Source organism: Lethenteron reissneri, chromosome 35, assembly GCF_015708825.2.
Source record: "Lethenteron reissneri isolate LAM-NWPU_2019-01 chromosome 35, ASM1570882v1, whole genome shotgun sequence".
Lineage (NCBI taxonomy): Eukaryota > Metazoa > Chordata > Hyperoartia > Petromyzontiformes > Petromyzontidae > Lethenteron > Lethenteron reissneri.
The window spans coordinates 2,852,186-2,867,557 of record NC_083813.1 but is presented as its reverse complement, the minus strand read 5'-3'; the positions used below and the strand labels follow the sequence as shown (position 1 = coordinate 2,867,557).

The following is a 15,372-nucleotide window of genomic DNA, read 5'->3' as shown; positions in this document are numbered from 1 at the left end:
TATTAAAATTGTATTTTATTGTTATTTAAAAAAAATGTATTCATTAAATTTGTATATCGAGTGTCTGCTGGGGCTGTGTTCTGTACAGCGCTTTGAGATTCTTGATGAACAGCGCTGCTATACAGATGTAATTATTATTATACACAGGCGCCGTGTGTTGTATTAATACATTTTTGCTTACATTTGTCGGGTGTGTTGTCGCCTTGTGCAGATGCGTATTGTATATCGACCGTGGAAGAATTAGGTTTCCCAGCCGTCACACGAATGTGGAATTTCCACTCACTGCCTCGGATCTGTCAGTGCAGATGAGGACGGTCCATAGCTGGAAGACGCGCTGGCGTCTGAAATGTGTGTGTAGTGTGGTCCACTTGTGTAGGTCGACTCAGCCTTAAATGAGTAGTGTGTAAACATCTACACTGGGGAGGCAAAGGCGGCCGGGCGTGGCTCTCACCACCCATGTGTCATGCAGGCCTCCATAGGTGCTCGCAAATAGCACTTGCCTCCAACGGTCTGCTAAGGCTACACGGGGGATATTTGTATTTGGTGTGAAGATGTGCACTTGCACGTAGCTTTGCAATGTTGGGGGTGGTCCTCACTTCCTCCTGCCATCACCGCAGTTCTTGCATGACGGACACCCGACCTTAGTGGGATTTTTACGGATCACAGTCACACCACGTTTTCTCATGTAACAGCTGCTTATGCTCTTGATTTCTATTTGTTTCGTGGCTGTGCCGTTTGATTCTGTACATTTTGGTGACCCTGGTCAATTCCTGCAAATTAAACTACCTAGCTCTTGAGTCCTCACCCGGTAAAAAAATACACTTTAACATAGTCTTGGTTCTTTCGGTAAAGTCACGTAAAAGGGGAATAATAAAAATAAAACAATAAAATTCTCACGACGTTTCGATTGCAACGCAAGCAATCATCATCAGGTGTGAAAACCACAGCAAGACATTTTTTGAAAAAAGTGGCAGGTTTTTTAAACGTGAGAATTTTATTGTTTTATTTTTATTATTTTATTATTTCCCTTCTACGTGACTTTACCGAAAGAACCAATAATATGAATCCCTGCAGTCACGAAAGCTTTAAATCCAAAAATTAAACTTTAACCTTCGTCCGGCGTTAGGTCTTCCACTTCATCTCTGACCTCTGGGTGCCACTCCAGTGCCGGTCTCCATAACCAAGCCCCCTTACCGTCCTCCACAATTGACCCATCCGTTACAAACTCCATTACTTCCTAGCCAGTTTTCTTCTAGGAGCTTCCAATATGTGTTTTGTTGTTGCAATTCCATCACGAAATTTTCAGTAAATTCAACGGATATGTATCTTGAAAGATCAAGGTTATTCATCTTCTTGGTCCTTTCGGTAAAGTCACGTAGAAGGGAAGTAATAAAATAATAAAAATAAAACATAATAAAATAAAATAATTCTCACGACGTTTCGGCTACAACGCAAGCAGCCGTCGTGAGAATTATTTTATTTTATTATGTTTTATTTTTATTATTTTATTACTTCCCTTCTACGTGACTTTACCGAAAGAACCAAGAAGATGAATCCCTGCAGTCACGAAAGCTTTAAATCGAAATCAAGGTTATTTCCACAATGCTGGGACCCCCTCTGAGAAGATAAACGTGGAATAAGAGTATTGACGGCTCAATACTGATTCCACATCTCAAGAGTTGAACTGTTTGTTTCTGTGCTTGCCATTCACAGGCACGTGCCGCAATGTGTGGGGTGGTGGTTGTGCTCCTATGCTCGCTGTGCTTGGGTCTGGCCTCCAGCTCCAAGCCCAACATCATCATCATGCTAATGGACGACGTGAGTACTGTACCTATGGCCAGCAACTACACCACAGGTCACGCACGCTCATGCTGAGATGCAAATTAATCTAAACTAAAAACTAAACTATTTTTTATTTTACCAGGTAAGGCCCACTGACTATACAGATATTTTTCAGAAGCGACCTGGCCACAAATGGTAGCCCAATGAAGTGGCTTATCGTGTGGAAATGTATAGCGGCCAAATACTCTACCACACGACCACGTGGAAAACATGCAAACTCCAAATATACAGGTGTCAGTCGGGATCTAACCCACAACCTCCTGCATATCGGGCGAGGTAGTTAACATCTCGCCAGCGTGGCGAGATGTTAACTGTATAATACAATTTGGATTCGTGTAGCGCGTAAATGCAGCCGCATTTTGAGATACCGTACAAAATCGGCGTGATTGTTTTCTAGAGGCAGTCAGTCATAGAGAAAAAAAATAAAGGTCTTGAGCCCTGGGCTTTAGCGGAGGCAGGGGAGATGACCGGCAAGGATGGGTGGGGAAGTCAACTGTCCACCTGTCCTGTGGGCCAGTGCTCGGTATCATTGATGGCCAATTAGTCATTTGTGGACATTCTAAAGGTCTCGGTTGACATCTCTCGGAGTGATACTTATCTTACCGACCCTGGAAGAATCATGTGTGGCTTACTGAATCATGTTTGGGCTTTTCTAATTTACATGCTCAAATAACAGGGTTCCCCCAGCCAAGTGGTGCCCTCTATTCCGTTGCAGAATCTGTGAGCCCCCTGGATTGGCACTTAGTTATTTTCCAATGCTTACCTAAGATTGTGCTGTATGGGGAACTGTCCTCTGGCCATCGCGACATAGGGACACCACGAAAGCGATACAAAGACTCCCTGAAGAAGTCCCTCACTGCTTGCTGCATCGATCACCGTCAGTGGGCAACACAAGCAGCTGATCGCAACTCCTGGCGGCACACAGTCCACCAGGCCACCTCCTTCTTCGAAGATACCCGCAGGGCCCGTATGGAGGACAAAAGGAGGAGGAAGAACCATGATCCCTCAGCACCCATCCCAGATGAGACCTATACTTGCAGCCATTGTGGCAGGACCTGCTTGTCCCGCATAGGCCTCGTCAGCCACCATGGTGCTTGCAGAAGACGTGGATGTCCTTCCTAGATCTTCGTTCGCGAAGCCAAGCCATGATGATGATTTTCCAATGCATTGTCTCAAAAGAACCAGAGATCACACTTTTTCAGTGGAAGGACCAAAATTCTGGAACGCCTTTGCGTTTGAGAGGTGTCTCGCTGCAACTCTGCAGAGCTATAGAAAGCAATGCCAGGTATTTATGTCCACCAAAGCTTTCAGTTAAAGGGTGTCTGGTTTGGAAGACAAAAATATTATTGCATAACTTATGTAGAGCGCTTTTGAGGTGCTTGAAGGCAAATGCACAGAAATGTGTACATTTTTTGTGCTTTTGCAATTCGGTTTTGGATTATGAGTGCAGCCAAGTGCAACTAACTGCTCCTCAAGACGCCGTAGAAATAGGCTGACATGCATATCCGGAGAATATTGAGATATCCGTCGGCGTGGGGATTAATGTTGCAATCAAAAATTGGGACATCTATTATAACTCTCTTGGATTTGATCAATATCAAGCTTCTCAGCTGACTGAACTTTCCATTTTTGTTTGATAAAATATTAAGCACACAAAGGAAACATAAAAGTTTGCTTTTCCCCCCAATGTATTTTGCCTCTAACATAATTACGTGAAAAAGAAATACATCATGGGACCTCCCTTGCCAGTATCAAAATATAAGAGTAGGTTTTACCCTTTTTGGCAATTAAACAGTTTGTGTTAAGATGTTATAACACCAAACTGAAACCTTTTGCAAGGATTGATGTCTGCATTAACCACATATACTTGTGGTGAACATGCAAACAAAAAAATGCTCTGATAGTATATGCATTGTCTTTGAAACTGATTGGTCCACACCAGAGATAGCTTTCTTTAGAGCCTAGTCTCTAACCTTGTTAGACCAGAGGATGCCAAAATGCAGACATGATTCCTTGCAAAAGGTTTCAGTTTGGTGTTTTAACATCTGAACACCTGTTTTGTTGCCAGAAAGGGTAAAACCTATTCTTATAAAGAAACATACGTTAGTAATATGTTTTACAAAAATATTACATGATACATGTACATTAAACAAACACACATATTTTTGGGTCTTTCGGTAAAGTCACGTAGATAGGGTCAAAAAAAATAACAGTATAAAAAAAAAAGACGACCGCTTGTGTTGAGAGTTGTGACGTGAATTCAAATGTTTAAGAATGGATGTGGGTCAAAGAGAAAAGGTGCAGCCCTGAAATTACTTTCATCTCCCCCTGCTGGCAGATTGGCCACCGCTAGAGGGAGCTCTAGAGAGACACTATATGGTATCTGGTCTACTCTGCCAAGCTGGCCAGACGGCTTGGAGGAGGTGGGAGCACACGTACTTTATCCCACCAAACGTGACTGCCAATCGTGTATCAACTACTGATGGGTCAGATAGAAGTAGGGCGATTGAGGAAACTTGCCCAATGTTTTGACCGCCATGCCAGGAAATCGAATTTAATTGTCCAGTGCACTAACCAATGCACCACAGGAGCATCCCTGAATGGACAACATTAATAACAATAAAATGTAAGTTTGTAACGTGCACAATATTTCACAGACGTAATTAATCGCGACACTTCAGGTGCAGAGCCAAGCTCAGTTTAGCTCGGAAGGCAGGGGAAAGAGGTGGGGACCTTTAAGTGTCTCTTAAAAGTCGGTGTAGTTTGAATGCTGTGAATGTGCAGCGGGACGTGATTCCAGACGGTGGGGGCTGCTATCGAGAAACAACGCCTGGCAGGGACGGCCCTAGTCCTTGGTGTAGAGAGGAGGAGGCTGTGACCTGCACTGCAAAGTTCTACTGTGAGCTGTAGTGCAGGGGGAGATAACGAAGAGAGATCCGGAGTTGAGTGGAGTTTACTACTTCAGGAGGGTCCCAGTGAGCTAGGAAGCTCTAAATGCTTTCACAGCAGGTGGACGACTGAAAGTAGAGGCACGGTGGCACAGGCGGGCGGTCTCGTAGCTTACCCATCTGGTAAAGAGAAGCCAGCGGAGGGAGTGGAAGGAGGTGAGGGATTCAAGCTGAGGATGGCCGGTGCCAAGGATGATGCAGGCAAGATGGTTTTTCAACCGTTAAGAGTTTGTTGATGAAGATCGAGTTTAGTGCACTACGGACGGATGGGTGTCATGGGATATGTTGGTTGTGCTCGCCACATCTGCCGGTCTATTTTATGGTTTGCTGCTGCTTCTGTGCAGATGGGCTGGGGAGACCTGGGAGCGTTTGGGAACCCAGCCATGGAGACCCCAAACCTCGACCGCATGGCGGCCGAGGGGATGCTGCTGCCGGATTTCTACACGGCCAACCCGCTCTGCTCGCCCTGTACGCAGCCTTCGTGTACACGCTCACCCTGTCGCACATTCTACTTCGTTGCTAAATATAGTATGCGCCGATCAAACATCCTGCCACTCTCCTGTAAGTTTCGCTGAACTGGGACAGATGACAGCAGCAAGGCAGTGGCAATGTTGCTTGTTCAGTGCCCTTGTAATGGCTTGCAATGCCACGGCACTATAGAAATTGGCATTAATGAATAGCGTGGGTACACAGCAACACAGCACAATAGGTTAGTAAAGTAGCACAATGCTGCTGCATTGTATCACGCTACGAGGGTGATGTGCATTGAAAGTACTTAGGAATAAAACTTTTAAAAATACTTTTTACAAAAACACGCTTTAATAAATAAAAGCGTGTAAAAAAGTGTGTTTTTTTTTTTACATTATTGGAGCGAAGAGGAGAGCGGTTTGAGATTGAAAGGGCCTAGAGGTGAAGAAGAGAAGAGTGGTATAACTCCACTTAATGTTGCGCGGTCACTGGGGACCAGGCTGAGACAGCTTACTATCGTTGAGAACCAGGTGCCATCATGGGTGGCTGAAAACCCATGTTTCGGTGCTTTGGGTTTACTTAAGACATGAGCATTATTAACCATTCTTGTTTGGCATTTTCTTCTCGGACTAATGAGCCACAAATGCTAACACGCCGTTTGCCGTCACCCCACCCGATGGTGTTTGTGGCTCACAGCGCGAAGTTCACTCCTCTCTGGCCGCCTGCCCATCCGAAATGGCTTCTACACGACCAACGCACACGCTCGCAATGGTGAATCACACGGCACGGCGCGGTGGCTCCCCTGTGAACGCGCACCTTCCCTGCTCTGAGGCGGGGGGAGAAGGGCAAGGTGTTGTCAGTCAAATCGAGCAGCGGTCGGTGCTGACCTCTGCAGGGGGCACTGAGGCCGTGGTGGAAATCCTGCGTTTCTCTAGACAGAGCCAGGTCTTCCCGAGGACACCGCCTGTTGATGCTCTGCAAAGTCGTACTCATTTTTCGATCACGGAGCGATGACGGGCTTCACTGATCCACAATTGTGATCATAATTCAAATATTTATTTAGGGTTTGAACTCAAACACTCCCCATTGTAAGCCAAGTGCTTTAGCACAGCACCACCTGGCCGAAGAGTTGAATACAAACATCAAATTGACTCCGTCTTGTGACAAATGAAACTGATCACTTTGGTGATGCTGCATTGGCAGCGGTGCACAAGCACACTATACGATGGCCCTTTCACATGGAGAAAGACGATTGCCTAAAATGTCAACGATTCTATATGTTGTTTTCTTTTAAGTTCCAGTGTTATCGATGAACGTGTCGAATCCTGTTGTTAATTCTCCTTTGTGTGCTCTTGGAGTGGTTGTGTGGCGGTTACTTTACCGCGCTGCATTTCCATTAACCGTGGTTCGATTGCTACTCGCGATGCTCAGCGAAAGTGGCAACTGGTATCTGAACATGGCGTGGAGTTTCCCCTCGGTTGACGCGACCTTAATTGCATATTGGGTGCGACGTGTGAAGAGACAAAGGTGGTCGTGCGTGTATGCCACACAATTGGTGTGCCGGCCACATTTGGATGCTTGCTATCGGCACTTGCATCTTGTGTCGGTGCTTTTCAGCCGAGGAACCTCTAGTTTCCCCAATACAGAATCAGAATATTTACACTGGAGGAATCTGATGAGCTATGAAGCTCTTTTTTCACAGATGTCCAGTAGGGGCGGGTAAGAACATTCCAACAACAAACAGTACAAAAAGACGATATTAGTGCAAAGTACAAGAAAGGTAAACAAATCACCCAAACGCATACAGATTCAACTAAACCATACCCACCCTACCAGGAAAAGCCCACTGAGGTATTAACTTATTTTTCAGAAGCGACCTGGCCACAAACCATAGCTCAACAAAGTGGCTTCATCATTTTGATATTTATATCAGAAAAAAATATCTAAATAATTTACGGCTTACTGAATAATCTATGATAATTTGTACATAATTACAAATGTAGTTTTGGTGATCTGTGCCTAACGCCTGACACTGTACACTGTGTAACGCTGGGTAGGCTTAGTGGATTTTCACATAATTTTAAATATATTTTGTTTTTCATGAAAGGCTTATCAAAATTGTCACTAATTTGTCAAGATGCAAAAATCCAACCAACATCAAAGTGCTGATTCAACAAAAGTCACCTCGAGGAAATGTTTTGGGAGATTATCGTCATTTTACACGACATGTGATATATAGAGACATTTAAATTAAATAATAATAGCTACAATCTGTACGTTTTAGTCATTTTCATTAACTTAAAACTGTTACGAACCCGTCATATGATGGGCAATTACACAAATTTATTATAATTTGGAGCTGTTGGTCAGTACACTGATTGATATTGGCCCCCTCCACATTGTATTATCAGTCCTGGGGGCTGTCTACCCAGACTGCACCATGCTGGTCAGTGTGAGGGTTGTTGAAAGGTAGAGATATCACTTGCCACTGATTTTAGCCATGACCAGGACTCAAACTGAGGGCACCAGATTCATATCCCTCCTTAAACCATGGCTCTGCCTGCAAACAAAATTATATATAATTACAACAGAATGAAAATATTAAATATAAGTACATGCAGAATATACGCGTGCATTATATGTACACTTGCATCTTAAACAGGTTCCTCCTGTATCAGAGCCTAGAGACTCACTTGAATGTTTTCTATTTAAGACCGGGAGCAGGTGGAGGGCTCCACTATTCTGGCAAATTGCTCGATGATGCTGGATGTAATTACCAGCTAAACGTCGTACTCAGAAATTGTAAATGTTGTGGATTCACTCTTCAATACACCGGTGGGCTAAAGTAATGATCTATTTTATCTTTTGTCAACATGACACTTTTTTTACTGATTGGCCGTGTCGGGTGGTGGAGGGTTGCAACACATTTATAAATAATGCGATCTAACCCAAAAACCTTTATTATGAATACTCAGTTTGTGACTGTATATGACATCATGTATTTGTGTTTTTGTATCTGGCCAGATGATGCTGTGGTTAGCACGTGCAAATTTACAATTCGGGTTCAACTCGTGCATTGGAATTTTTCTCAGCCTGCCACTTCCTCAAGGGTTGGTTAAATGAGTACCACTTTGTGGGAACTCGACATTGGTTGTCCTGTGGAGATCCTGTTGCCTGCGACCAGAATGAGCAATTGCCACGACTGGCCCAGGCAGGGCCACCGATAGAAATATGAGCCCTGTTCTGTTGCACGTACATCGTGGAGATTCTTTGATTTGACTTGACTTTGTGTGTGCGAATGCGTGTAGCGTACACCCCCCAACAGATTGTTGGTGGTATCCCTGACTCTGAGCTGCTGTTGCCAGAGCTGCTACAGAATGCTGGCTACATCAACAAGATTGTGGGGAAATGGTACGTGATGAGCATACAATGATTTTATTTGGTTTTTGTTTTCAGTGTAGCCAAGTGCCACTGTTCTTCCCCCTTGCTTTCTCTGTTTGTGCACCACTTTATGGTACAGGCCTTAGAGCAGTGTTCTTTATTTCAAGGCCCACGAGCCACTGGCTGCCCCTGGTGGCCTTTAGTGCGGCTACTGACGTACGGCCCCCGACAATACACAACGTGTGAAAACACCCCTTGCAGACGGTGTGGCAGCCCTCACATTGATGATGTCTTATCGACGAAAGTGGTCCCCCCTCTGAAAATTTGTGAAAGACATTGCCTTAGCATGTTTACTAACACAATTGTGACAAAATAATTCACAGGCACCTGGGACACCAGCCGCAGTTCCTGCCCCTCCGGCATGGCTTCCACGAGTGGTTCGGCTCCCCCAACTGCCACTTTGGGCCCTTCGACAACGTGGACACTCCCAACATCCCCGTGTACAACAACAGCGCCATGCTGGGCAGGTGTGTGCCGAGTAGCTACGGGAAGGTGCATCCTACAAAAGCAGATGGACATCTGAGCTGTGAATCACGGGCTTTCGGATGCAAGTTTGAAGCTTTATTGTTATTTTAAAAAAAAGGAGACTCACAACTGTGCGACTTTCAGGCGCACCGTATTCTTAACGCCAGGGGGTGACGTCACGGCCGCTAGAGCCTTTGGGCCCAGATTCGCAAGGCTGCAAGCCACCCATCCAAATGCGCATGCGAGGTTAATACCCATAAAATCCACACAAGCACTTCATAAACCTACTTGCTGTACCACCTTGCACTGGTCAAGTCATAGCCCTGCACCTGGGTGGTTGAGCACGCATGATGGTCTCTGTATGACCCCCCAAACCTCGGCCCCAAAGCGCTATGAGCGGCACGATATAATTGGAAAATAGTTGTCGAAGCAAGGGATTGGCTGTTATACGAGGGCTTTAAGTGACCCCGGAGCATCATGGACATGAGCAGACGTTTGTGTGTGCTGGAATTTTAACATTACCCCTGTTTACAATAATGAAGCATTCTCCGTTGTTATTTTCTAAAATACAGGGGAAAGCTCCGTTATCCGGCACTTTACCATCCAGAATGCTCCATTAACCGGCATCTTTCATAGACGGCAATAAAAATCTTCCTTAGCATATCCGGAAAAAATTTGAAGGCCATCCGGCATCTTGCCGTTGCACTTCTCATAGATCCGTTGTTTATGGAGGCTTCAGGACGTTGCTGAGTGGCGTCGCTAGCGGAAACTCAATTGTAAACATCCGCCATTGTGATTGCGTTGTGCTTGTGCTCTATCGTGATAGTATACTATTTATAGTGTCGTCTTAAGTTATGTTAATACATTCCTGCGGAGGGAGCTGGTAGGAACGTTGGGTTGCTCGGTCAATGGCCAGGGTCAACGGCGGCGTGGTGTATTCCGCAAATATGCCTGACTGTGAGGGCGGGTACAAGCCGGCGTGAGTAGGTTAAATGTTGAGTTTTATAAGGGCACCATTGGGGGGGCCAGCCCCTTCCCATCCAGCCCCACCCTCTCCACCCAGCCCCTCCCCACCCTCCCCTACCCACCCAGCCCCACCCTCCCCACCCAGCCCCTCCCCACCCTCCCCTCCCCACCCAGCCCCTCCCTCCCCACCCAGCCCCTCCCTGCACGACGGACGGACGGACACAATAATCCCCTATGGGCTGGTGTAACCAGGAGGTTCCTACCAGTATAAGTGTAGTGTTATAGGTGTGACACTTGCGTAATGTGGGTGTACGCCTTGCGCCGCCTAACCTAATTTTGTTTTACTGCACCGTACATACAGGACTGTACTACTGCCCCACTGCTTCTCTACAACTTATTGGTGTGAACCTCTGTAAAATAGTATATTGATATCTCATCTCATAGTTAAAATGTAGGCTTAGTTTCTTTCTTCAAAATTGTGTTATGTGCTTGGAAAATTTGGTGAACCGTGAGAATGACTCAGATATCCGACATTTTATTAACTGGTACCAACTCCATTCCCCATGGATGCCAGATAACGGAGCTCTTCCTGTACACTGCTGCTTGCTGCTGCTCTGCTCAACGCTTGGGGTGGTACTCGTCTATGCAGGTGGCCTAGAGCTAGTGGAGGGAATTCCATATTCCTCTGGCAGGTGATCATCATTGACTTCCTGCAAGTGGTTTTGATTTTTGTCAACCCCCCCCACCCCAGCCAGAGGGAGTGAGGGTAAATATGACACGAGATACACAAGAGCGAAACAAGGCGCGTGAGTCGATCTTGTGCATTTGCCCTCGGAAATATTTGAATAAACGTTCGATGGACATTGTCAAATAGAGTGGAACTAAATTAAAAAAAGTGCGCACACAAGCATGGAGAGATGCATGCTTGGGATGACACTGAGATGTATATATGCCTGCCTTCCCTCTCTGCTCAAATGAAGGGCCATTTTTGGTCACCCTTGCAAATTAAACTATCCTGGTCTCTTGAGTTCTCACCTGGGGTGCCACAGTGGTGAGATGTTAACTACCTTGCCTCGTATACAGGAGGTCGAGGGTTTGATCCCAACCCTGATCCCTGTATATTTGGAGTTTTCATGTTCGTACCCTGGTCGCATGGATTTTTATCTGGGTCCTCCGGTTTTCCTTCCACGTTTAGAATAATCCGTATTGAGCATTTAGCTGCTGTACATTTTCACATGATAAGCTATACGAAATGGGTTTTCAATTTAGATTTAAAAGTGCATAACTCCAGTGGCATCCTAATTTCGGAAAAAAGAGCATTTTAGATGAAAGCGCGTGACGTGGTTACCTTCTATTCGATAGCTAACCAAAAGCCGCTGCGAGGATGACTGGAATTCGCGTGATGGTTTATGCTTCTTGACAAGATCACGCAAGGTATTGTGGTTCATTCGTGGCAAGCACTTTGTGTGTAAGAGCTAATGCATTAACGCTTTCAACTTTAGTTTGAATGGGTTAAAAAGGGTTGCGATAAATGCAGTAGAGTAAGTATTTGAAATATATATTGCATTTTAAGCATTTCTTTTTTCCTTTGAAGTGAGCTAATCCTGTATGAGTTTGATAAAAAAGAAAAAAGTTTTCAAATATAACCCTTGCCTCCAGTTGTTTATTTGTTAAAGTTGCAATTTTCCTTTTAATGTAGATATTACGAAGAATTCGAAATCAATCGCAAGACGGGAGAGTCCAACCTCACCCGTCTGTATCTGCAGGTGAGAATTGTTTCCGTTGATAAAGCGGCAAATGTGCTCGAGTATTTTAAAATCCTGTTCTCTTTCCTGATGGCCGTGACTGTTTTTTTAATTAATCCAAATCCGTTGAGACAACATGTTGTTCAAAGTTCAAAGTGAAATCTGGTTGCAGAAGGTTTGGTGCTTGAGGTGTTTCAGTGTGGGCAGCCACCTATCATTAACATAGTTCCTCAAATAAAGCCGGTTAATTGAAGCGTCTTAAAATGCACTTTGTTGTGGGATTGTTTTGGGGCCATTCCTTGCCATGATGTGATGCTGAGCTGACAGATGGAGTTTCAGAAGCACGTTTCTTCACCTCAGGACACGGCTCCATTAGCATGTTTGTCATGTACATGATTCCCTTGTTGTTCACTCACTTGCTCTCCGCGATTTTGACCACCCGCAAATTGCATATGGAACTCTTAAGTGGCTATCGAGGGAGAAAGTGATGGGAGAGAATGTGATGCGAGAATGTGATGCGAGAATGTGATGCGAGAATGTGATGCGAGAATGTGATGCGAGAATGTGATGCGAGAATGTGATGCGAGAATGTGATGCGAGAATGTGATGCGAGAATGTGATGAGATACAGTGATGAGATCAAATGATGCACATCATCGTCATGAATTCATACTTTAATATAAAAAAAAAACTACTTTGTTTATTTTCACAATTTGTTTGTGTTATCATAATTTTCATGTACTTAATAACTTATGTGTTTATTGGAGGTCATTCATTAAAATGTCTGCTATTTACGAGAATCTCCTAAACGTACCCTTCACGAATAGCGAGTTAATATCGACATTGTAAAACGTGGAGCGTGCAACTGCTTGCTTACGTGAATGCTGGTGGAAGAAGCTCCAAAGGTGGCGGTGACATCATCACAGGCCCATGTGCCAGACTAGATGCATCTTGAGGTTAAGTGGAATGGTGAAGACTTACTGACAGGGGGTTTATGAACCTGGGTGTTCTTGATTAATATTCCTTATATCCAGTTGACCAAGAGATTACCAAAGGAAAGGGGTAAACAAAACAATTTAATTATTTCAATTATTCCAGAGGAATGATGGGCTCAGTCAACCCCCAACCAAGATTTGAACTCGCAACCTTCTAAATGTGAGCTCTACTGCCAAGCCTTCTGGCTTGACTGGAAGTTTACTCCTGTATGTGGATCCAGTCTAATCATGCAACGCGAATGCACGTACGCCACACAAGCATCGGCACCTTTCCTCGGCAGAATACATCTGCACGGTATTGACGTGAGTGGCATTTACCTGCTGCAGCGCACTCTGTTTGGTATTCGTTCTCCGTGCATCACCGGCGGGTGCTGTTGTTTTCCACTGCCGTTCGTTGACAACCACGTGCCGTTCTGCCGACTGAGTGTTCCAGACGGACGTCGTTTCTTTGCCTCGTTACAACAGAAAGCCGTAACGGAGCTTCACCATGTCTGCCTGCCGCGTCTTGTGTCGGCAGGAGGCCCTGGATTTCATCGGACGCGAAAGCGACGCCGGCCGCCCGTTTTTCCTCTACTGGGCGGTGGACGCCACCCACACTCCCGTCTACGCCTCTCGGCCCTTTCTGGGAACGAGTCGCCGAGGCTTGTACGCTACCAATGCCGTGACAGCCGAGAGCACCCCCACACACTGTGCTGCAGTCGTGGAGTAATGTTAACGACGCTACACGAAAAACTGTAAAAAATTGTTTTGCTTATTTTATCAGGTAAGGCCCACTGAGCTATATAGCTATTTTTCAGGAGTGAACTGGCTATCACAAATGATAGCTCAACGAAGTGGCTCATCGTATGGCAATGTATAGCAGTCAAATAACTCTAAACACACGTTGAGTCTAAATGTGGAGGGAATCAACGAGAGGACCCTTATAAAAATCCATACGACGACAGGGAGAACATGCAATCACCGTATATGCAGACGTCTGGGTCGGGATCGAACTCACGACCTCCTGCATACCAGGCGACATAGATAACATCTCGCCACCGCCACGCCCCCAACATCCACTATCAAGCTGGCTGTACTGTAAGGCCAACTGCTTGACCCGCTGTTGAGCCCTCTAATCACTTACGACAATAGTGGTCATCCTCAACGACTCCTCCACTGCCATAGGAATGTGGAATTTACACCACGAGGAGTCGCCAGTGGAGATGAGGGCCAACAAATGGCAATTCGAGAATGGGGATTTCTTAACCGTTGACTTTGGCAACGGCGAATGCTCGCGAGCATGAGGTCACGGGACGAGACTCGGGTGATACGGGTCAGCAGAACAGGGCAACTAAGAGATCTATCACCTGCACTCCCCACTGCAAACTCGCTGTGTTTTAGCTGCCTGACGCACTGCTCGTCGATGCGGAATGTGTGATACTGCTTTGGCCGTGGTGCACAAGCACAAATAACACAAACTCAATACGTTAATTTATAACACTGCTCGGAGAGATATTCTCTTTGCCACGTAAAGGACCATTGCATAAAACTTTGCCTATTGTTATTTTTCCCTTTTAGGGCAGCGTAATTATTGATGCTGACATTAAACTCCCACATCTTGTGGTTGCTCGAGGGTGGCTACCGCCATCTTCCTGCCGACGACTCACGGCCGTCAACGGAAATGAGCATTGCCATGGCGATAGTTGTTGCTTGCACGAAGACGCAACACAAAAACAAAACGATTGGGTGCTTTTATTATTATTCAATTGTCACAGCGCTGCCCAGGTGTTGAACATCGGTGCTCTGACAAGGCACGAGTGAGCCCCCCTGACCCAATTTCTGCCGAATGCCCGTTCCTTCTCTCGTTTTTTTGCCTCCGGAGGTACGGGGACGCGGTGCGCGAGATCGACGCAGCCGTGGGGCGGATCCTCTCCGAGCTGCGCTCGCGCCGCCTCGACACCAACACGTTCGTGTTTTTCACCTCGGACAATGGAGCGGCACTCATGTCAGGACCCAAGGAAGGTCTGGCCACCGTTGTTGTTGTTGTTGATCGATTAGATTGGACAGCCCATTCCCTCACCCGGTGGTTCTCAATCGGGGGGGTACGCGGACCCCTTGGGGGTACGTGCAAATAGCCCAGGGGGTACGTGAGGTGATTTATAATCGTGTGAAATGATATCGGACGTGAGAGTCATTGGTGAATAGTTATGTATGACTCTGCCATATAAAATAGCTACGATAACATTGAAATGCATATGGTAAACTAGAACAATATAAAAGACCTTTCTAAACTCATTGATCGTAAACAATGTGGTTTCCAAGAGTAGCCAGCGAGTGTGAACACATTACGTCACACGTGCGGAGCGTCCGTTGACATTTTTTTTTGCAATTAGTAGCCAGTTAGGATACCTCACTAAATGGACAATTGGGTAGAATATTGATGATAGGGTTTTTCCCATTTTTTCTGGCAACAAAACTGAAACCTTTTGGCATCCTCTGGTCTAGCACCAATGGAGACGTGGCT

At 45.6% G+C, this 15,372-nt stretch overlaps 1 protein-coding gene across 3 annotated transcripts in view; it reads left to right on the top strand.

The window, feature by feature from the left end:
* Positions 1 to 15,372, top strand: part of GALNS (galactosamine (N-acetyl)-6-sulfatase) — a 38,686-nt gene that overhangs the window by 2,691 nt on the left and 20,623 nt on the right. For all 3 annotated transcript variants that reach the window (XM_061565564.1, XM_061565565.1, XM_061565567.1), the window contains exons 2-9: positions 1,714 to 1,818; positions 5,135 to 5,258; positions 5,955 to 6,029; positions 8,567 to 8,669; positions 9,023 to 9,166; positions 11,830 to 11,896; positions 13,387 to 13,514; positions 14,731 to 14,870. In XM_061565564.1, coding sequence (XP_061421548.1) covers positions 1,726 to 1,818; positions 5,135 to 5,258; positions 5,955 to 6,029; positions 8,567 to 8,669; positions 9,023 to 9,166; positions 11,830 to 11,896; positions 13,387 to 13,514; positions 14,731 to 14,870 — 874 coding nt within the window. In that variant the 5' untranslated portion in view covers positions 1,714 to 1,725. The remainder of the gene's footprint in view (positions 1 to 1,713; positions 1,819 to 5,134; positions 5,259 to 5,954; positions 6,030 to 8,566; positions 8,670 to 9,022; positions 9,167 to 11,829; positions 11,897 to 13,386; positions 13,515 to 14,730; positions 14,871 to 15,372) is intronic.